The 22,863-nt window shown below is 51.5% G+C and overlaps 1 protein-coding gene and 2 long non-coding RNA genes across 4 annotated transcripts; 1 reads left to right on the plus strand and 2 right to left on the minus strand.

The window, feature by feature from the left end:
* The first annotated feature begins 1,752 nt into the window (after positions 1-1,752).
* Positions 1,753-6,862, plus strand: LOC116653217 (uncharacterized). The gene is made up of 2 exons (XR_014944360.1): positions 1,753-1,888; positions 6,571-6,862. It is a non-coding gene; the product is annotated as an uncharacterized LOC116653217 (long non-coding RNA).
* A 2,465-nt stretch (positions 6,863-9,327) lies between these two features.
* Positions 9,328-12,099, minus strand: LOC116653216 (uncharacterized). The gene is made up of 2 exons (XR_004306729.2): positions 11,682-12,099; positions 9,328-10,880 (listed from the first exon to the last, which is right to left on the minus strand). It is a non-coding gene; the product is annotated as an uncharacterized LOC116653216 (long non-coding RNA).
* Positions 12,100-15,536: 3,437 nt separating this feature from the next.
* NKX2-2 (NK2 homeobox 2) lies at positions 15,537-22,256 on the minus strand. Of its 2 annotated transcripts, none has more exons than XM_085542511.1 (3): positions 21,987-22,256; positions 16,759-17,468; positions 15,537-16,625 (listed from the first exon to the last, which is right to left on the minus strand). In XM_085542511.1, the coding sequence occupies exons 2-3, from the start codon at positions 17,015-17,017 to the stop codon at positions 16,066-16,068; spliced, it is 819 nt and encodes a 272-aa protein (XP_085398637.1). In that variant the 5' UTR covers positions 17,018-17,468; positions 21,987-22,256; the 3' UTR covers positions 15,537-16,065. The 2 variants fall into 2 exon arrangements, with proteins under 2 accessions (XP_085398637.1, XP_015705639.2); XM_015850153.3 differs by lacking the exon at positions 21,987-22,256 and having other exon boundaries at positions 15,537-16,174; positions 16,317-16,625; positions 16,759-17,525.
* Positions 22,257-22,863: the final 607 nt, after the last annotated feature.

Here is a 22,863-nt window from a genome sequence, read left to right on the forward strand (position 1 = left end):
TCACTCATATATCTATATATCTATACAGGCCAACCCCACAGCACTGTGATGATTCTTCCATCATTTCCTAAGTTGCCCATCTCAACTTTACTGAAAGAAAGCATGTTGGCAAGGGCGGTATGAAGCAGCAGGTCCGGGTTGGAATGCAGTATTGAGGTGCTTTATCCCTTTGCTGCTCTACTCTTTGCAGCAACCCAACACGTGCCTTTGTTTCCTTACTGTGGTGAGTTGGAATTTTCTAATAGGAAGAAAAAGGTTCCACTGCTTTAGAATGCATGCGACTGATACTGATGAAAATCCAGTTGATGGGGCACATTTTCACACCAAAACCACAACTAACATCAACCCAAACCAGCCCTTAGTCATCCTTAACCATAGAATGTGTATTTTCTAACTGAATTGTCCCATACCTGGAAGTGAGAAGCAAAATTGGACCCTGCCCTCCCATAGCATGGGCTGACCGAGCTGCAGAATTCCTGCCAAGTAATTCCAAAGGGAGATGTTAAAAAGGCATTAAAAAAGGAGGTGTGATAAGGCAGGCAGTGATAGAGAAGAGCCCACTGACAAGTCCGATGATGGGGTTTTAATTTGGGGGTTATTTCGTATCTCCCCACTGACACACACAGCATAGGAGGTCACCACTATTTATCACTGCAAAGTGCAGGTGTTATTTCAGAGCTCAGGTTATCTTTCTGATAATGATGGCATATTTGGGGTGGACGGCGCTCATTTCCACCGCTGAGTTGTTCTTGCTGTTTTAGTCTGGCTCTATTACAGTGAAGATACTGACCTTGGTGAGACACAATTGACACGACGCTCAGGGCTGATTTTGGGGGGCCACGTTTCAATAACCCTGTATAAATGCTAATTTATTGCTGCGGCCGCTCACCTACAAGCTGTAGTTTCCTCCAGCTCATCAGCCATATCCACCCATTGCTGAGTTACGTACGGCGCTGTGCTAGGGCTGATGGCAGATTGCCTTGATTCACCTCCTACCAATGATTTGCAGAGATTAAAAAGGGGGTCAGGAATGGGGGCTTAAGGCATTGCTTTCTAAAGACATTGTTTGATTAAAAAAGGAACCCAGGGTTTCCAGGTTGCTCTGACATCATTTCCCTATGAACCCCGGGTGTGGTGGCTCTTCCCCCCCTGTTCAGAGGGAAGGAGTGATGTCTGTACATCTTCATCTGCACGTGTTGCTCCCACTGCCCACACCACCATGTCCGGGAGGAACCAGGCCCTTAGGAATTAATTACAGGCAGCAATTAACGGGCTGGGTGCCTGCTTCCTGCACTGGAGAAGGTTTTGTGTTTTTTGGGGGAGTTGCTTTTAAGGAGATAAAGTCAACAGTGGAGTTGTATGGTGGGGTCCTGGTCTCACCACCCACCCCTAAACCCTTCCCTCCCTAATCCCCCCCACCCTCTGGCTGCCTGCCTTCACTTGATGTCAATTACCACTCAATAATTACTTTCTGCTGTAGTGACTATAGGTGTTGCACGTGTCCCTGCTTGGAACAAAAGCCAAATGTATTGGACTTCTCAAATCCTTCCCTGAAAGCTGTGCATTCTGTCAGGGTGTTGTTTTCAGAGCATTTTGCAGCTGTGGGACCTTCTTTGTGCCCCTCATCCTCACGATGGGTTGTGTGCCCACCTCTTTCTGCACGCCCACACTGGGTGCTGCGTTCCTCTTGCACCCCGTGGCAATAACCTGTTCCTGGAGCCGTTTCCAAGCTGTTAATCTGTTCATTTGGAGGGTGGCCGAAAATGAAACTTCCAAATTTTCTACCGCATCGCTGGGGAAGGTGCTGGACAGCTCCAAAGCCCGCTGGAAACGGGCTGCGTGTTGGCAAGGGATGCAAGCACGGAGGCAGGATGCTGATTGCATTAAGGTGGGTTGCCATGGTTCCAGCTGGAGCTGGTTCTATGCTCAGCAGAACCCCCCGGGACCAGGCTGGATGCAGTCGGTGTTGTATCCCCACATGCGTGGCTTCTGGCTTAGCACCTCCCTGCTAACTTTCTCTCCTGGTTGGTTTAGAACCATAGAATCATAGAAAGTGGAGAAGACCACTAAGATCATCCAGTCCAACCCCATCCAACACCCACCATGCCCACTGACATCCCTTAGTGCCACATCCCCACGGCTCTGGGATACCTCCAGGGATGGTGACCCCACCACTCCCTGCAGACAGAACTGCAGATTGGCATCTAGCATCACGTGGGCTCTCTTTGGAAAGAGGGAGAAAAAAAGAAGAGGGGGAAAAACCTTGATTCTCGTTTGATGACATCCCTTGGTTTCCTTTGTTGGCATCCTGAAGTCAGCGTGCGGTCAAGGTGACTCCTTGGGTTAGGGGTAGATGCAGCAGGAGGAAATGACAGAGTGTTGACTTCCTGAAGGATCCTCTCCATTACCTTTGAAGTCGGAATAATTTTCCCTGCACAATTAGAAGTAACCATAGTTACTGGGAGCCCTCGCTCCGGGAGGCTGAGCTGAGCAGGGGGCATCCAGCAGGGGAGAGGAGGAGCTCCATGGGAGCAAGGCTCACGCACGCCCCGTGCTGGGCAAGCAGTGCTTGGGCTCTTGGCTGGGGCTGTTGGGTTCAGATATGGGGGTCGGTCCAGGGTCCCACAAGACAGGTTTGTGCCACAAGCACGTGCTGGTATAGAGGTCCCATTGCCTGAATATTTATAGCACCTTTGCTGTGTTCATTCTAGCATTAAACCGCTAATTAATTATGACATTTGTACTACTTCATTTTTTGCTGTGAATCCACAGAACCTGGCAGGCAGTTAATTAGCTCTCTCTATACGAAGGATACCAAGAAAAAATAATTGCTTGAGGAATCATAGTGGCGTTCTCTCGGAAAGGTCTTACCTACGAGCTGGTTTAAAGCTTGCTGGATTTGCACTTTGCGAGATGCCTCTGTCAAAGGCCAGTCCTTAGGAAGAGCGATTTGAAGGAAAAGGTTATATGGGAGATGAGGCTCAGAGTGTGTTATTTAATGCTTGTGAGTCCAAGGGAAATCAATTATCTAAACAACTCCCATTCTGGAATGGCTTGCTTTATTCTTTTTTAAATATGTACTCATCTTTGTTTTGTTATTGATGCATACAGCTGACAAACCTGAGGCAGTGATGTTGATCTTTCCCCCACTGAGCACTGATGGAGCTGTGGGTGTCCCTGGGCACTGCAGGGGAGTGGAGCAGATGGCTTTCAGGGGTCCATTCCAACTCAGTGTTCAGTTCAGTGATTCTGTGATTCCATGAGGTGCTCCCTGTGGTCCCCATGGTGCTGTCCCAGTGGTGCCACCAGCGCACCCAGCGTCGCTCTTCATCCCCACCTCCTGCCTTCTCCAATGAGGTCTGTGGCACTGCAGGCTCTGTGGGATAACAAGTGGATGCCAAGATAACCAGGAAAAATGGGATAATGGAAATGGCATAGGTGTCTATGGGGATGAACAGGTGTTTCCTTAAGCGAATTGAAGGCTACTGTGGGTGCGCTTGCCCTCGGCGCTTCCTTTGAGAAACTTGTTTTATTAGCAGGTAGTTCTGTGGTGAGGTTACAGAAGGAGCATTACAGTAATGAAGTTGACATCTATATAATGGAGTTGACACTTTATTGAAAAGGAAGAAGAAAAAAAAAAAGAAAAAAACAAACCTTCACAGGGTTCCCCTGCCTCCCCCTCCCTTTATTTCCTTATTTTGCTGTCATCAATTGAAATGAGGTGCACAAACTTTGAAAAGCAATTTAATAATATTTCATACAACGGCAGTGCTTCAGGAATGCTGGCAGGACAAATCAACCAGCTGCAAACTTGAACTTTGCTGAGAAATCAAGGCGATAGCTTGTTCAACAGCAAATAACAATTCTGAATCAATTCTTGGCGTGCACTCGTGTTATTAACTATTATGCAGTCTTGGCTCTCGGTTTGTGTTAGATGGTTTCAGCAAGAAGTTCAGAGCGGGGATCCTGGAGGACAGCACTGCGTCTAGAGATGAGTAAATAGATGTGCTTTGCTCTGCTGTGGCCTCTGGTTCTGCTTCACATCACTTTGCATTGAGTTGGGCTGGAGCGCGAAGGAGATGATCCACGTGGCGGATTCATTAGGGAAGGCTTTGATAAGAGGGACAAGCAAATTGCCAGCCCAACTAAGGGAAGGGAAGACAAAATCATCTTCAGGCCCTGAGCCCACAGGGAACATCAGCTCAGACCTCCACCTCCATTTGCATTCACTGGGATTCTGCTGTAACAAAGTACACTTATCCATTATCGCTAACTGCTATTAATGCCATATTTTCCCAGGTCCTCAGCTGCTGGGTTCCTGATATGAAACTCAGCTCTTCTTTATATTTTTTTCTGCCTTGGAGGAGCTGCAGACCCTTCTGTCCATCTGGTGTGGTTAAAAGTGGTGGCAATAAGAAACAAAACCGGGTTAGGAAGTTGTATGTTTTTCACTCATGTGCTTACAAGCATCCTCCTCCCTGCCTTCCTCGTTCTGGATGGAGCAAAAGAAAGAAAGCATTTAAAGAAAATGAAAACTCTTGGCTCCAGAAATGCTTTTTGATGTAATATTTTCTAATAGACAAAAGTTACAAGTCCCTCATTGGCTTCTTCTCTTCCCCCTGTCCTCTAACTTAAATAACACGTCTTTCTTCTTTGGATAGCTTGGGTTACTAGAGCCCATTGACATTTGTATTTCTAATGTAATAATCAAATGCTAAAACGCAGATTACACTTGGATCAACACATCCAGTTCTTAAACCCTGAAAGTAATTATCTTTTCTCATGTATGACAAAATGAAAATATTATCTAGGAGCTGCTGGTGCCTTCGTCAGCCATGTGCCCAGAGCTGGGACGGATCCTGCTCTGGAGCAGGGGTTCCTGATAGAGCGTGGTCCCAGATCACTGTGACACACCAGATTGGTCAACTCCTGTGCCTGGACAGTTTCATGTGAGTGGTGGGGACAGGTGTGGATTCCCTCTTACATCTCAGTTGTGATCACTCGGATGCCCAAGGTAAGGAGCTGGGCCAAAGAAGAGGCTCAGGGGAGACTTTACTGCTCTCTGCAATGACCTGAAAGGAGGTTGTGATGAGTTGGTAACAGTGACAGGACTAGAGGGGATGGCCTCACGTTGTGCCAGGGGAGGTTCATGTTGGCTGTTAGAACAATTCCTTCTCCACAGAGCGGTGATGCAGTGGCACAGCTGCACAGGAGTGGTGGGGTCACCGTCCATGGAGGTGTCCCAGAGCCGTGGGGATGTGGCACTGAGGGACGTGGGCAGTGGGCACGGTGGGGTGGGCTGGGGTTGGACTGGATGATCCCAGTGTTCTTTTCCAGCCTGGATGTTCTCTGAGTCTATGATTGTATGTTTCATAATGCTTGCCCAGACCTAAGCATTTCTAATCCTTGCTGAGATGCTCTCTCTGTTCTTAAGGTCTGCTGTGCTCCAGCCAATGTGCTGTTTATCTCATAGCTGTGAAAGCTACAGCACTGGAAACCATGTCAGAGTTTGACCCCCTGATGGCAATCTGCACTCTATCGTTACAGTGCAGCATAAGTTTTCAAATGTGACAGTAGCAAGGCATCTGACACTGTGTTTAATTTCCTAGTGATGTAAAGCTGGACATTGGAACCCTCCATCCTCATGCACACAGGGTCTTGAAAGTGCTGTGGATTAAAGCATGCATCCTCATCAGAATCCGCAGTGATTTTGTCCACTGATGTTGGAGCAATATTGGCACAACCCACCTGTGAGCAATGCATTGGGGTGTATATATTGGCTCAGAATTCCTGATTTAAAACTGTAGCCAAGTTCTTTTTGGCCAGTGCAGCCAAAGGGATGGGGAAGGTGCTCCTGTCCAGTAGGAGCCACCCAGAGAGCTGTGTGTGCCCCATACCTGGAGGTGCCCAAGGCCAGGTTGGATGGGCCCTGGGCAGCCTGAGCTGGTGGGGAGTAGCCAGCCCATGGCTGGGGTTGGGGCTGGGGGGGCTTTGAGGTTCCTTCCAACCCAACCATTCTGTGAGCTATGAAGCAGGAGGTGTGGGCAGAGGATGGCCCGGCTCTGCTTAGAGCCCCCACAGAACAGGAGGGGATCTGGGCCCACCGACGTGCTTCAGAAAGCATTTGATGTGGGGAAATGGTGTGAGTTGATAAAGAAGTTGATAACGCGCGTGTCTGAAGTGGAACTTAAGCTAACTGCTGCAAATACTTTGAAAAGCGCTGACCACAATTAAGCACTTAATCAGGAGAGAGATGCAATTTTCTGAGGCTCAGAGTACAAAAATCATGAAGCACAGATCCAGAGATATGAAGGAAAATGTCTCTTTGGCAATTAAGATCCATTCCGCTCAAAGGCTGAAAATGGTATCATTGAATTACTTTTGTTGCACAGTTGATACACTGAATTATCTAAAATGTAAACCATTGTGCCTCAAATGCCACTCAAGAAGTAAAACAGCTTCTCCTGCTCAGCTGTTACCCAGCTCTGCCGATTGTCTCCTGATGCTATCTGCTTTCCCTTCTTTAAAATAACACTCTTAATGGAGTTCTTTTTCTTTCCTTCCCTGTAGCATGGCACTGGCTGGAAGGAGCTGTGCAGGAGCACTGCAGAGAACAGACTTTCCAGGAATGTTTCTGCATGGAAAGCCAACACGTCTGCCTGGCTGGACTGAGGGAAGGAGCAATACTGATTTGATTGGTGAAGTCAGTGTGAGGCTTCGCATTGATTCCAGTGGGTGCCGACCTTTGTGGTCTGAGACAGCAGCCTCAGCACTGAGTTTGCACCTCATACAATGGGACCCTTGTCTACATCGAGGCCAGAAAATGCTATTGCATCCTAAATAAATTCAGTTGAAACCATCACACGACAGCTTTCTTTGTGTGGGAACGTAAGGAGCTGGGAGAAGAAGGATGGGGCATAGGGAAGGTGCTCACATAGCCTGTTTGGGAAGGACAGAGGAGGTGGATAGAAGCAGAGGCAGGTCAGGTTACTCTACTCCAGTGTTATATCCCAATAACAGTGTGGTGTTATTCCCAATTGCAGTGTGGTGTTACATGAACACAGCCCGTGCAGGAGTTAAGGGCAGCTTTTATCCTCTGATGACTAGTGTGCTGCAGCCAGATGGAACGGTATAAATCTCTCCTTACACACAACGAAGCCAAAACAAATATTAAGCAGTGATTAAGTGGCAACCCAAACAGAAGCAGGCGTCCTGTGGGCCGAAACAGGAAATCTTGGGTTACAAAACTCAAGATATGTTAATTTTATTTGATTATATATTTGATGGCTATCTTAAGTGGCCCATGAATAATTGATGAAAATTAGGAAAGCTGCTGTTTGCCTTTAAAATCAAGCTGTAAAGGGTAGGAACTGAATCTTTGGGAGTGTAATTACTGTTTGCATGGATCATGTGGGAGATCCCCACAGCCTATGGCAGGAGGAGGAAGGACGGATGAAGGTTTCCACTTCTCTGGGGCTGGGATGGAACCTCCTGAGATCAGTACCTAAAGGGGAGGTCTAGGAATTGTTTGTAACAGCCAACCTGAACCTCGCCTGGCACAACGTGAGGCCATCCCTTCTCATCCTAAAGATTAATTCCTATCCTTGCTTCGGTTTCTGGACCATACCAAAGCCTTTCTCAATGAACATAGCTAAATAGGGACCAGGTGACTGGTGGCAAACATCCCAAACCCTACAGGATCCATCTGATGGTGTCTGCTTGGCAAATAATAAATCCTGGCTGCTGTGTGTGGTGTCTGAAGGGGAAAAAGGTGGATACAGCCCAGCGTAAGTCTCAGAGACACAAGGGGGGTCAGGGCACTTTACCCATGGAATTGAAGGCAGCATGCCATTATTATTTTTCAGAGGGTTGAAATGGAAGGGGTTACCTGGCAGTGACTTCTCACTATTGTGGGAGTCAGAAACAAGATAAAGGTACATCAGGGGAGATGGGCAAACAGTCATTCTTAAAGTAAGATAAACAACAAACTTTTATTTGACTGGGCCTTTGAAGGAGCACAATAACCGGAGGCGCAGAATGCATTATTTACCTCAGGAAGCGATCATGAATTATACAGAAAGTTGTCTGAGAGCCCCTGGGAGCTGTGACCTGTGGGGATTTGTGAAGGAGGGAGTGCATCAGTGGCAGCTTGCTCTGCGCTGCAGCAAGTGTCACACCCCACAGGCTCTAATGGAGGAGCTGACCTCCGTGGTAACCAGGAGGGAACAGCAAGGAGGTGGAGAACAAAAGCCTATCCTTAGCATACTTTAAAGTCCTTAACCTAGATAGAAAGCATGCCTGTAAATGAAAAGGCAGCCCTCGGATTTTAGCTTAAGCCAATCAAAATGGTCTGGTTATGGAAAAAATAGTTTTCTCTTGTTGTCTGCCGAGCTTCAGTTTTACATTGGAGATGAAGGGGGGGGATAGAGTTTAACAGCAGTTACTCCAAGCTTCCCACTTAAACACTTGCATTATGGTTTTAGCCAAATGGAAAGCCTAGACCAATATAGGGTTCTGTTTTGTCGTTCTTTATATATATATATATATATATATATATATATATATATGTATAATGTCAATATTAAGACAGGTGATGACAAATTAAGCCAAATGGCTTAGAATGTGTCATTTGATTTATAGATGCTGGAGTGCCTAGAAAATTCTCAGCTCCTCCTGCATGCACCATGTATTTTGGGTTTAATCTCTAGGTCTTTCAAAGACAGAAGCCTTCATTAATGTACTTTATCAGTGTCTTCAGATTCTGTTGGGCTTTGGAGTAGCAGGACATGGATAATGTCAGCATGGATGGAGCTTGATGTTCATGTTCTTTTCATTGAAGAGGTGGTATGGCACAGCCATATTCATTTCCTTCTCTATGCCCCAGTTGAACATCTTTTGCTGACAGTGAAGGCAATAAGATCATGATTTTGTGAATATTTACAAGCTGGCAATCAATAACTGGCAAAACTGCTTTCAGTGTTCCAGCTCCATCTGGCATCTGTGGGGCAAAGGATCTGTGAGGGAAGGTGGGATGGATAGCAGTGAACACAAACGCATCATTCTGCACTTTATTTCCTCAGTCCATTGAAGCCTGAGGATGCCTTTCCAGCTCCCACGTGGGAGCATGCACTTAGCACTGCAGGGCAAGGCGACAGTAGCAGCCACATCCCCAAACCTTGGTCCTTTATACTGTGTAAATGGATCTTCTGGGATAACCCATGGGCTGATCCATACCCAGTCCTGACAAGCAGACCATAGAATCTTTTTGACCTAAGTTATCACCACTGTCACTGACTTATGTGAAAGTACCTTGAGAAAAACACAAGATGCTTTACTGCATTTTTATTTGAAAGTACACATTTCAGACTGATTCACTCCATATTTCCTCAAGTGAGTATATTTCAGCTTGTGTTTAGGTTGCACTGAGTCTGTGGAGGGGAGACTGCGTCATGGCTTGCACTTTATGGACTGCTTGAGTGATAATAGATGCAGAAATCAAAGGAGATGAAGAAAAGCAAATCCTCTGTGGTGTAGGAGAGCATCAGGACTGCACTGTGTGGAGCCCAAGGATGGCTCTGGGAAAGCTGAGTCCATATTTGTCAAAAGTACACTAGGATTCCATTATTTGAGCTGATCTTGGGCAGCAAAGCATGCTCTTTAGTTGATTGCTTGGTTGGTTGGCTGGTTGGGTGGTAATTTGTCTAGTTGGTTCTTGGTTGCCTGGTTTGGTTGGTTGGTTGGTTGGTAAATTGTTTTGGCTGGTTGGCTGGTAGTTTGGCAAGTTTGGTTGACTGGCTTGGCTGGTTGGTTGATTGGTTAGTTATTTGGCTGGTTGCTTGCTTGGCTGATTAGTCTGTTGGCTGGCTAGTTGTTTGGTTGGCTAGTTGACTGGTTAGCTGGTTTGGTTGTTTGGTTGTCTGGTTTGTTGGTGGGTTGGGTGGTTCAGTTGCATGATTGGTTGCTTGGATGGTTGGTTGGCTGGTTTAGTTGGTTGGTTGATTGGTTGGCTGGTTTGGTTGGTTGGTGAGTTGGCTGGTTTAGTTGGTTGGTTGATTGGTTGGCTGGTTTGGTTGGTTGGTGAGTTGGCTGGTTTGTTGGCACTATTGGTTAGTTGGCTGGTTTGGTTCATTTGGTTTGCTTTGATGGAACTGGTGGCCTTCAGGCTTTTGTGGGGCATGTTCAACTAGAGACTGGGACAAAATCCTTATTAAGAAACTAGCTGTGAAGCTCCTTGACTGGAGAAGGGGTTTGTCTTATTCTTCCTTGCATATTTATTTGACAGTCATAGATAACAAACGACGATGAATTTTTTTCTTCACGTGGTCGAAGAAGGATTTGACATCTTTGAATGCCTGAATTGTTTGTATTATTGTTTTGTTGTTTTTTTTTTGTTAGGGTTACAGGCTGCTATGTGATTGCTTTGTGCTCTTGGCACTAAAATAAATAAATAATTCTGAACATCCATATTGTATTTATAACTGATTTGTGTGTGTGTGTTGTTTTGTTTTGTTTTCCTTAAATAGTTGAAACAGTTCAGACTGATTGACCAGTCCAAGCCATGAAGGTGATGATACAACCTTAAATGATTTATTCTAAGCAGCTTTGCTTGCAGTTTTCCTGGTGGATGACTTTCTTCCTGAAGTGGTGCTAAACCCCCTGAAATACAGCAGATCTCTATGCAGAATTGAGGGATGCTGATGTTTGCTAAGTCAACCTGCAGCAGCTCCAAGCAGGTTCCTGTGAGCTCTCCAACTTGCACATCTCATCTGGAATGGTTTTTTATCAGCAGCACGGAGAGGGTTTCGAGCAGTTAAATCCCCAATGTGTATGTGGAATGAAGAGTCATTGCATACATCCTGGTTACCTCTAACTGTTCAAACCTTATTTGTGCAAAAGAAGAAAACATGTTAAACGTTAAAATGGAGAAGCGGTAACTCACATTGTACATTATTTCTTTTGCCTATTAAAACATTTAAAAATAATTTATTATCCAATTCACATGCAAGCGTGTACCTGCAGTGCCCAGATGGAACTGCATGTTGATTCTCTCAGACCCTCATCTTGATCAATGGGAAAGGTTTTATGCCTGGTGCCAACCTGTCCCAGCCAGGGAAACAAGGGGAATGTGGGCTTGCATGGCAGGGATGTGCCAGGGTGTTGGAGCCGGGGTTCCCCTGGTGGGAGACAGGCTCTGAGCAGGTGCTGCCATGTCACCCCAGGTGGGTGGCAACTGCTGCATCAGCTGCAAAGTCTCCAGCACAAGTTGTGCAAGGTGGGGGCATTGTATGTGGCCATCCAATTTTTGAGGCAGAGGATGCTGAATACAAGTGCTTGGTGCTACACTGGATAGTGAATCTGCTGAATGAAAGCCTGTTAGATCAAAGGAAATGCAAGATGTAGCTATGCAGCACCTGGAGGGAAATAAGCACAGAGTGGTCTGTCCTGGAGCATTTCCTGCTGGAGCTGCATGGGTTGAGCACACAGCTCTGCTGTCTGCAATGAGAGCTGGCATTTGCTCAGAATTTCATTTATCCTTCCAGAGTTGGTTACAAAGCAGCTCTGAGTTGGACCGTTCAAAACCAAACGAAAAGACAAAAACAAAACAAAACAGAAGAAAACAAAACCCCACCACCATCAACAGCAAACAAAACCAAACAGAAGTGAAGTCTTCAAGCACCTACCTGCTACGCTGAGCTGCAGAAACACCTTGTTGTGTGTGAACTTTTAGCCGTCTGCGTCCCCAGCACTGCTCTGACCTGTGGTTCGCACAGGGGTGAGAAGAGGCGGAGGGCTGAGAGGAAAACACGGCCGCTCCGGGATGCTGGCACTGCGCGGTGCTCCTCACTACCGTCGGTTCCGTCGTTCTTCTGGCTCGATTGGTGCTCATAATTACACAAACCAGAGGTGAATGCCGCGCACACAACCCCACTTAGGACTTGAAAACGCGTTGTTTATCCTTTCAATATTAAGGACGGTGATGCCCTGGCATTGCCCTGGCACTTCAGCGGGCAGGTGAAGCGCCGGATGCTCAGTCCCTGGATACTCTCAAGGCCAGCTTGGTTGGGGCCCTGGGTGTGATGATGGCAGCCCGGCCTCCCCACCCCTGGCCGTCCCTTGTCCCGCAGCGCCGCCGTGCGGCCGCCCCGTCGGGGCTCGGGGTCGGCGCCCACCTCCCCGGCTCCCCGCGGGGCTCCGCGCCGCATCCCCGGGCAGCTCTGCGGGGCTGCTCTGCGCCCTGCGCGGGGCTCTGCTGCCTCCCAGCGGTCCAGCAGCGCACGGAGCAAAAGAAAAACCATCAGAATCATAAATCACAGCAGAAAAAATAGACCCCGAAATCGTTTCCTTCTCGGAAAGAAAGCGGAGATTCGGGGGAGAGGGCTCGGAGAGTAGATGAGATGCGAGGATGAAGAGCCGTGAAGCACTGATGCTGGCGGAGTGCCGCTCTCCCGAAGCCACAAGTGCCCATTTCCTGGTATTCCGCCTACGGCGCTATCGCGGCTGCCGTCACCGCAGAGCACCGGGAGCGGAGGGGGGGGAGCGGCCCCGAGCGTCCCCCGCAGCCTTTCCCTACCGGCCCCTTAATAAACACCGCCGAGAATTGCTCTTATACTTGGTAAATATTGGCTTAGCTTTTCATTGACCGGCTCTCTTGAAAAAAGACCCGAAAAATCCACACCGGTTCCAAACTAAGCCAAACAGTCAATAGGTGACGAAAGTAAGTTATTTCCAGGGCTTAGCGGGGCTTCCAGCTCATTATCGGGTTATCTGACTCGCCTAAACAGTTCCTGCCCCGCGAGGGGCTGAGGAAGGCCGGGCGGGGCAGGGTCGGGGCTGGGAGCAGGAGGGAGCACAGGTGAGGGTTCTCTTCCTGCTCCCACACCGCCTCAGCCCCACAGCCTCCCCCCTCCTCAGTGGGGTGGGAGAAATGTCAAGGATGAGAGGGTTGTTTTTTTCTTTCCTTTTTTTTTTTAAATACTTTTTCACTATACTCCTTCCTTCCTTCCTTCCTTCCTTCCTTCCTTCCTTCCTTCCTTCCTTCCTTCCTTCCTTCCTTCCTTCCTTCCTTCCTTCCTTCCTTCCTTCCTTCCTTCCTTCCTTCCTTCCTTCCTTCCTTCCTTCCTTCCTTCCTTCCTTCCTTCCTTCCTTCCTTCCTTCCTTCCTTCCTTCCTTCCTTCCTTCCTTCCTTCCTTCCTTCCTTCCTTCCTTCCTTCCTTCCTTCCTTCCTTCCTTCCTTCCTTCCTTCCTTCCTTCCTTCCTTCCTTCCTTCCTTCCTTCCTTCCTTCCTTCCTTCCTTCCTTCCTTCCTTCTCTCCCTCCCTTTCTCACTCTTTCTTCCTTTCTTTTCTTTCTCTCTCCCTTTCTTTTTGTCCTATTCTTTTACTTCTCCCTTTTCCTTTCTCTCTTTTCTCTCCCTAATCGCCTGCCTCGCACAACGAGGAGCCACAACAAGAGACAGTTCTCTGGAAAAAGAACAGAAATTGGTCAGTGCGGCGCTGCATAACATTACAGGGGGTGAATGCGCCCTTGTTCTCGGCCGGGCCGCGGCCGCCGGGAGGTGCGGGCCGGGAGATGCGCTGGGGAGGGGGGGCGATTTCCTGCGCCATGAGCCCAACTTGTCAGCGGGTCGGGGAGAAAAGGAGGGCTCTGTTGTTCTTCAAAGAGAGAGGGAGAGAGGGAGAGAAGGAGAGAGGGTTTCTTCTTTTCTTCTTTCTTTCTCTCTCTCTCTCTTTTTTTTCCTTCCTTTTCCAGAATAGATATAGCACGAATTTTTAATTCGCCTTCCTTTCACAGACAACAATGCTGGTTTTGAAAGCTGGGCACAATTTGGGTTTTGTGAGGGGTCCCCCGGCCCAGCTGGCCATATGGGATACAACATGTAGAACATGCCTAACAATGAGAGCGAGTGACAGCCGTAACAAAACGCAAAGGACACTGCTCCCTGACTCCGAGATGTGCTGCCTCCCAGAAACCGATTGAATGGCCCTAAAAAAAGAGGAAAGGGGGGTAAAGAGGGAAAGGACAGTCTCCCCCCCCCCCCCTCCTCCTCCCAAACTGCCTCTCCCTTCTTTTTCTGTCCCCCTCCCACCCCACACCCCCCGACTGCCTTTGCCTCGGTCTCTTTAATATGCACGCCTCTAACATGCTCACCTCCCTGCCTCCCCCATTGTGCTGTTTTGTGAAGTCTACTGTATATTGTGTAAAGATAGACTGCCCGGAGCTGGCCTGGCAACATGGGAGATATAAGGCCACGGAGGTTAGGGCCACACAACTGGTTTTATAGACTTAGCAGAGCCTGGGGAAAAAAATAATAATACATATAGATATATATATATATAAAGAAAAAAACTGAAAGTAAAAGGGGGAAAAAAAGGAACTGTTTTCCCTCTCTCCCTGGGCTGGCAAAGGGAACGCACAAACTGTGCCCGCTCCTTTGCCGGCCCTACAACCCGCTCCATCAGTCAGGGATGCACGGCCGAGCGGCTCCTCTGCCTCAGGCTCCTTGGGTGGAGGAAGGAGGGTAAGGAAGGAGGGTAGGGAATGGGGAGAATGAAAGGAGAAAAGGGGAAAGAAAGTGGGGGAGGAAAAAGAAAGAAGGAAAAAAAGAAAGAAAAAGAAAACAAAAGGAAAAGGGGGGAAAAAGGAAAGAAAACTGGAGAAAAAGAAAAGAAAAAGAAAAGAAGAAAAGGAGAAGGTGCTGCTATTAATAATAATAAATAAAGAGAAGGGAAAGGGGGAAAAAAAGAGGGGGGGAGGGGAATAAAATTAGGAAAAAGAAAAGAGAGAAAAAAAGAGAACGCAGCCCGGCTGCGGAGGCCGGGTCGGGCTGCTCAGGGTTCCGGATCCCCGCTGCCTTTGGGACGGGACGGGCTCTGCCGCAGCTCCGCTGCACCTGACGAGACTTAAAAACCGATTTGGGTTTGGTGCTACCGGCGGGGATGGAGCGATCTTTTTCCCCGGCCGTGCCCTGCCGGCTGCCTGCCCAGAGCTCCGCTATGGGGTGAGCGGGCTGTAGGAACCCCTTCATCCCCCGGCATTCCGCTCTCCGCCTGCACCGGGGCGCTGCGCCGCGTAAAACCATCGTTACGGCTCCAAAATGAGACCGTTCCCCTCCGTTTTCGGCTCCTCTCCACGGCCGCTTTCGCCTTAAAAAAAAAAAGTTTCGAGTGGCTTTAAAAAAGCAAGGGGGATTTTGGTTTTGGTGTTTTTTTTTTTCCCTTTCAAAACCCATCGCTTTGAGTCAAATGAGTCTCGAAATATTAAAGTTCCGGGCACTACGATCGCTCTGCGCTCTTCGGGACGTTCAGTTCGCGTTTTTCGTACCCGGCGTGGCTGTGTGCAAAGCCAGGAAGAGATAAGATAACCCGGGGCGAGAGCGCCGAGTGTTGCTGCCGGTCCCAACAGCAGCAGCGATTCCTACCAACGCCCCTATGAACAGTTACCAGCGTTAACCCGCGGCCGAAAGTAGGGGCAGAAGGGAAAGGAATCGAGATCTCCGTCTCAGAGCCTCACAAACCCTCATAAAATCACAGGAGCAGCGGGTTTTTCATTCTTTATTTCCTTGTCGGTTTATTCTGACGACCTTCCCCCCCCCCACCCCACGCCCCCCACCCCCTCCCCTTTTATTTTAGTTGTAGGTAGACAGGACCACTCTGCATGGCGCAAAAATCTCTGTAAACAATGACGCACAAAAAACACCTCCCCTCCCTGCTCCCCCCCCCTCCCCTCCGCCTCCCCCCAGCGAAACCCCCCAAAAAATGGAGGGGAAAAGAGACGGGAGAGGGAAAAAACAAAAAGAAAAAAAAAAAAACAAAACAAAAAAACCATAATAATAATAATAATAGCAATAATAATAATAATAATAATAGCGCTTCCCTCTCCGCTCCTTCCCCCGTCGTTTCGATTTTAGTTTCGGAGCATCAGTCTGTCTCTTCCTCTCTCTCTCTCTCTCTCACTCTCTCTCTCTTATTTATTTTTGACTCCTTTTCGTGTCTCTTTATCGTTATTTTTTCCTCCTCTCTGCGTGTGTGGGTGCGTGCGGGGCCGGGTGCGTGCGCTCACCCCGCGCTCACCAAGTCCATTGCTGCGCCTGTACCAAGTGATGCGCTGTGGGGTACTGGGGGCTGCCGGCCGCGCTGTACTGGGCGTTGTATTGCATATGCTGGAGGGACTGGGCGCTATAGGCGGAGAAGGGGATGCCCGTCTGGAAGGTGGCGGCCGCCAAGTCCTGAGCTTTGAGCGTGTGGCAGGGCTTGCCGTCCCGCACCAGGACCGGCACGGCCACCCGCCGCGGGGAGGGGAGAGGAGTCACTTCCATACCTTTCTCTGCCCGGGCCCGCTTCATCTTGTAGCGGTGGTTCTGGAACCAGATCTTCACCTGGGTGGGGGTCAGGCGGATCAGGCTGGCCAGGTGCTCCCGCTCCGGCGCCGACAGGTACCGCTGCTGCCGGAACCGCCGCTCCAGCTCGTAGGTCTGCGCCTTGGAGAAGAGCACCCTCCTCTTCCTCTTCTTCCCCGCGTCCCCTCCGCCCGCCGCCTCCTTCTCGTTGTCGGGCGATTCGTCGGCCGACGGCTCCGGGGACTTGGAGCCGGCCTCGGGGCCGCCCGCTCCGGCCGCCAGCCCGTGCACTGCGGAGAGCGGTGCCGTCAGCGCGGCCCCGACGGCGCCTCCCGCCCGGCCCCGCGGCCCCCGCCCGGCCCCCTCCCGGCCCCGCGGCCCCGCGCCCCCCGCCCGGCCCCGCGGCCCCGGCCCCGCACTCACGGGAGTACTGGATGCCCTCGGCGCTCGCCAGCCAGCGCGTGTAGGGATTATCGCTATTATCATAGAAAGGGGGCTTCAAAGGCAGCGTCTGAACAGCGTCCAAGGGGGTTTGGCCCAACACCGCCGTTTTCTTGGGAGGCTCCGGCGCTTCGCTTTCCTCCTCTCCTCCTTCCGCTGCGGAGCCGTCCTCGTCGTTGGTGTCGGGGAGGTCCAGGATGTCCTTGACGGAAAAACCCGTCTTTGTGTTGGTCAGAGACATGGTCCGGGGAAATCGGGGTCGGAAAGTTGGAGGAGCAGCTCGCCGAGCTGTCACCCGGAGCGACAGCGGCGACAGCGCGAGGGGAGGGCGCGGGCGGCGGGGAAAAACGTGGAGAAAAAGGAGAGGAGCTCTTCGTGCCGAGGGACGAACGGAGCCCCGGCGGAGCCCCGGATCTCTGCGGGCTCCTTCTGCCCGGGGTGGGGGGGGTGGGGGTTGGGGGGGGGGTTGACTCGGGGAGCGGAGCGGCAGCCGCTTCGGAAACAGTTTGTAACTCCAGGGGAAGGGGAAAAGGCGAGGCGAAAATTACAGATCAAAAAGAGCAAAAAAGAAGGAAAAAAGATCAGTTCTTCTGGATGGGGCTGACACAGCCCGGAGCCGCGATTGCAGCGTGAAAAAAACGAGCCATTGCCGGAGCGAACAGTCCATATAAGGCTGGTCCCCGCACATGAACCTGCCGAGAGGAGGGAGAAAAAAAAGACATGAAACCCGGGAAAGGTTGGCCACGTGTGGGCGGGTCTTGGAAGTCAAGTGGATGAAGACAGTGTTTGCAGATGTGAAATTGCGGGTTTTGGGCGAGCTCCGAGCTTCCACCATTGGTGATGAGTGGTATAACGTGTCAGTTAATTACCGGCGTGGGGAGGGCCCTTCGCGTGTGTGTGTGTGCGCCGGGGAGAGGCTCTGGGTGATTTTCTGGCTTGTCGTGTTTTGGTTTGGTTTGGTTTTATAAAAGCTATATTTATATACAAAGAACCCGACGTTCCTCACACTCCAAAGTGTGGTTCTTTTTTTTTTCCAAGTGCAGGAAAAAAGAAAAAAAACAAGATAATAATAATAATAAGATAGAGGGGTGGGAAGGATAAGGAGAACCGCTCGTCGTGCAGCCCCACTCGCGGTGTCCCCACCCGCGACAGCGCGGCTGTGGCACGGAGCTCAGATGGCAGCAGCCCAACTTATCTAAACCGCCTGGGTCAATATTTTGGTAGAGGCTTAAGGATGAACGCTGGAAATTAATCAGCAAGTAATTGATTCTAGTTCGTTCCGAAATGAAGCGGAGTGGCAAAACGCGATCTGCAGTCACGACCCGGAGAGATGCGGGACGTGATTAGCTGGGGGGGGGGGGGGGGGGGCAGAGGGGGGGGAAGGGAGGCGGGGAGGGCGGGGGGAGGTTTTATTTGAAGAGGTCTCATTGATTTTGCCTCTGTCTTGCAGGGGAATGAGAACCAGCCCGCTCGGTTCATGTAACGGGCTGCAGCCCGGCGGACTCTCAGCGTTCCTGCCTTCGTTTCATTTCTTTTTTTTTTTAATCTTTAAAATGGCTTTTGCAGGACGCGGGGAGGAGCCCCTCCCCAGCCCCCAGCAGCCTCCCACCGGCTTTTCCTCCTCCGTTTCTCTCATCTCCGTCCTCCCCCTCTCCCGCACCCCGAAGGGCTCCGCTCGGCCGTTCTCGCACCGACCCGGGTGCTGCGCTCCGCGCAGGGAGCTGCGCACAGCCGCCTCCTTTTGCCCTCCGCCTCTCCGATTCCAGGCTAAGAAAAGTTGCCCGAGTTCCCCTTCCCGCAGGAGGGAGCCAAGAGGAAAACGGTCCCTCCGATGCTCTCGATCGATTTATTCGCACCTTCCCCCCCCCCCCCAAGCCCGCTCCCCCAGCCCGCTCCCCCAGCCCCCAGCCTGCCTCCCATAAAGTATGTGATGTGGCTGACAATGCCCAGGGATTTTTTTTTCTTAAAGCGAGCCCCTGAGCACATCCTGGGTGGTCGGAGCCGCGCAAACACAAATACAACCCTATGGCTAAGCTGGAGACAATGTCCGCAATGTAGACAAATGTCCGGCTTCTGTTGGAACCCTTTGTCTCGGCGCAGTTTTTGCATTTATTTCAGTGGCGAAATAATACGTGATTGACGCCCTCTTTCAATGTGTCCTAACTGTTGGGAATAAATCTGAGGTTGTTCCTAGTTGTCATGGTATTCAACCGCTCTCAATGGCTATCTCTTCATCCATTTCGGAGTCCTTCCTCGATACGAAGGGAACCCCTTCGTGCGGGCTCCTCTCCCTTTCCTCTGCGGGGAGGGGCCTGGGTCGTTCGCATCCATCTCGATGCTTCGTGGCCGGCAAATCTCGGCCTTATAGATGGATGCGTTCCCTCTGCCCCACCTGGATGGAGCGGGGGAGTTCGGATGGGGTAGGATGGGGTCGGAATGGGGTTTTCATTCCTCCCCACTGCGGAGGGCGAGAGGGAAAAGGATAGAAGAGAGAACGGTGATGGCGAGAAAAAGTCCCAAAGTCAGCTTTATGCCGATGGGAGCCAAGCAAGCAAGGGACAAAAAAAAATAAAGGGGGAAAAAGAAGGTGTAATAAGAATTATATATGCATAACAATAATAATAAAAGAATACATAGACAAAAAGAAAGAAAAAGAGCCACTCGAATACTTTGAGGGTACCCAGGCTCCCCAAAGAGCCGATGGCCGGGATTGGGAACGGAGGCGGCGCCCCGCAGCAATGCGGGGGGTGCGGGGCACAGAGCGTGAGGGGCCGTGGGGAGCTGATGTCGTGACGTCACATGCATGGTGACGTCAGAGCCCTCTGACGTCAGGGGAGGCCTCGGGGCCGAGAGCAGCCGCTTAAAACCCGACGGGGGGGACGAGAGGCTGGGTGCTCCAGGCCGGCCGTGCTGAATTTAAGCCGAAGGGTTATTTGCACAAGAGAACAAGAGGCTGAAGGAGAGGTGCGTGTACACAGGCTAAGTGGCCGCACTTCAGGACAAGTGCCCTCTAGGAGTGTTTACCTGTTTACTTTCGCAGGTAGCTCAAACAGCCGCCCCCCCCCCCCCCGCTCGAGCTGTGGGGAGCCCCGCACCGGCGGTGGGTTTTAGCAGCATTACCCCTACCCTATTCCTAATACACCACCCAAACAAGTGCATGTTAAGGTGTTTCCAGGAGTCTCCCCGCTATCCCTCTCCCTTCAGCTCACTCTCTCTCCCCGACCTCCTTCTCACCCAGAGCCCATAACAGCCTCCGAGTTGCTCTGCTCATTGTCTGATCGGACCAAAGGTGCGAGCTTATTGTTTTCCTTCGCTCTAGACAGCAAGGAAACAAATAAAAAGCACCTCACCTTGCCGCTCGGCGAGGATTAGCGAAGCCGTACAAAGCCTTTGTTAGGGGGACAGGTTGGCTTTATCCCTTGGAACGAGCTACGCTTGAAATAAAGAGGGCAAGGGAAACGCGGCTCCCGATAATTGTTATTAATTCACCTTCGGAGCCTCCCCGTAAGCAATCCCAGCTTTGTGTTAGAGGGTGGCGAGGGACGGAGAGCTGAGTCATTAGGAGAGGACATCTTTTGTCAGGGATCAAAACAACAACAACAACAACGTCCCCCACTACTCCGAAATGTCCCCTGGCAGAGCTCTAAGGAGCATTTCCCCCTGCGTGGTCGCTCCCGGCTCCGGCCCCTGCACGGGGGCAGCTGGCACTACTGGCATCGCCTGAAATGCGGGAGCTGCCCCGCATCCTCCGTGCATTGCAGGAACTTAATGGTGAGCTGCGGGGTTCGGAGTTTCTGCAGGGGGAAATTCCCTTCGCTGTTGGCGGCTGGAAAAATGATTGCGTTAACAAAGGCGTTAATGGGGTTTAGGTGGAGGGGCGATGAAAAAAAAACCCAAACCCCCCAAAAAACCAAAACCGAAATAAACTACAGCAATAAGGAATGAGGCTAAATTTCCCTGCATCTGAAAACGGAGCCGGCTGCATTCTTCCCTACGAAAGCCCCAAAATTCCAGCTCCGGCCTGCCCTTTTCCCGCAGACAACGAAACCTTCTCCAGGACGTAGGAATCTCAATGAGCCTCCCCTATTCTCTCGCTCACTCTATCTCCTTTCCCCCGAAGCTTCAAAGCCGGAGAAATCCTTCCAATTCAGCTCTCTTCCTTCGAAATTTGGAGATCTAGATAGAGCCAGCCCCGCCACCGAGCTCCCGAGGTGGCGAATCGGAATAGAAATGGGGATTTTCCTTCTCCTCCCTGGAGGCTAATGAGGTTATGTCGGTGCCGGAGGGCACATGTTAGGGCTTTGATAAATGCACTTTAATGAGATCTTTGAAAATATTGCCGAGAGAGTCTGCGGCAGCGCCGGTTCGGCAACGCGATGCGTGTCGGCACAAAGCGGAGATGGGAGCCCCGCCGCCCCCGGCCCCTCTATTTGTTTCTCTTATTTAATTTTTTCCGCCGAATCCGAGCTGTAAGCCCAGCCCGAGGCCTCCCTTCCCGTTCAAGTCTATTCCAAGCGTTTTATTCACCAGCAGAACGCCTCGTCCCCCCCGGCAAACCCCTCGGCTGCATTCGTTCCCATCTCTCTAATGATGAAACGTGTCCCAATGAGATTAAGCTTTGTCACAAATGTTCCTGCCGGCGAAGAAAAACCCAACTCGTTTCGATAACGGCGATCTGAATGCGGGAGATTTAGAGCCCTTTATGAAACGCGGCCCCGGCAGCACTTTCTTATCTGCGTGGGTTTCTCCCACGCGAAACGCACAGGGCACGAGTCGGGCCGCAGTCACAGGTGTGGGGACGCAGGGGAAGAACGGCCAGGACGGGGGTGGGGGGGCGACCGAGAAGGAAAGCGTCAATAGGGAGGGAAGGAGCGGGGCGGCGGGCAGAGCCGGGCCGGCCCCCGCCGAGCAGCCCGGCCCGACCCGGGCCATTCCCGGTCCTCTGGCGGACTCTGCCGTCGCAGCCGAGAAGTGTCGCCCCGCCGCCGGGCCGGGGTCCCCGCCCCGAGGTGAGCCGGGGCGGGACGGGCCCCCCGCCGTCGGGGCGAGGGGAGCCGCGCTGCCGTCGGGGCGGCCTCACCTTCCAGCTTTGCGCACCCCCACCCCCCCGCCCCAGCACGCGTCCCCGAGCTCGCCGCTCCCAGACGCAGCCCTCCCCGTTCCCACATCCGTCCCCTCCCGGCTGGCGGCCCCCGGCCCCGCGGGCTCACCTGGGCCGGGCCGTGCTAAGCGGGCGGGGGTTGAGCGCGGCGGCGGCGGCGGCTCCGCGCCTCTCGCATTGTCTCCGCCGTGTGCGGGGCGGCCGCTCCTTCCTCCGGCTTTACATCGCCCGCTCTGTTTGCTTTCCTCTCCGGCGTGTGACGCCAGGCGAAATACTGGCCATATGTTCGGCGGTAATAAATTGGTTATAAGCGCAAACACGCCGGTTCCTGGATGGCTCTTTTAAGCCGGCCCCGGCCCCGCTGCTGAGCCGGCCCTCTTCCCCCGGGGGGCAGAGCCCTCCTCCCGCCCCCTCCCCAAAGATGCGCGGAGCCGTTCTTTGCCCCCCTCCCCACGCTGCCCCGATCCGCCCTCGCTCCCCGCAGCCCCAGCCCGCTCCGCAACTCGACCGGGCTGCCCCGCGCCGAGCCTGCCCTCTATAAATCGCTCGGTAGCTAAGACGCTATAAAAACCAAATAGCCAGATGTGGCACGTTATTTATGTGTGAAAGCTCGTTTACATTAGATATGCTGATCCAAGCTTTGATAGCAGGGGTTTGCGAGAGATTAGAGCTGGGTTTCCATAGCCAGCTCCAGCTGCAGCCCCCCTCCGCTGCCCCTTTTTGGGTTTCTTTTTCTTTTAATGTTAATTATATCTGTTTATACACTTCAATTCCACCCCCCCCCCCCCCCCCCACACACACACACGCACACCACCCCTACCCCCCACCCTCCACCCTCTTCTATTTATTTATTTACTTTATTTTTAGGATGCTGCTAAAGACAAAGCTGACGGAGCAGCCGGGGGGGTTGGGGGGGTTGGGAAGGGGGAAGGAGGGGAGGGGAAGGGAAGGGAAGGAATGGTGCCTTCCGAATTTCCTGACGGTGG

The sequence above is a fragment of the Coturnix japonica genome, chromosome 3 (assembly GCF_054131305.1).
Source record: "Coturnix japonica strain WE chromosome 3, WE-NBRP24, whole genome shotgun sequence".
NCBI lineage: Eukaryota > Metazoa > Chordata > Aves > Galliformes > Phasianidae > Coturnix > Coturnix japonica.

What these genes read in the sequence shown, in the direction of transcription:
- NKX2-2 (XM_085542511.1), bottom strand. Translation starts at nt 17,017, where the DNA reads ATGTCTCTGACCAACACAAAGACGGGTTTTTCCGTCAAGGACATCCTG. An exon ending in CGAGGGCATCCAGTACTCCC is followed by an intron (nt 16,626 to 16,758) that starts GTGAGTGCGGGG and finishes CGCTCTCCGCAG; the next exon opens with TGCACGGGCTGGCGGCCGGA.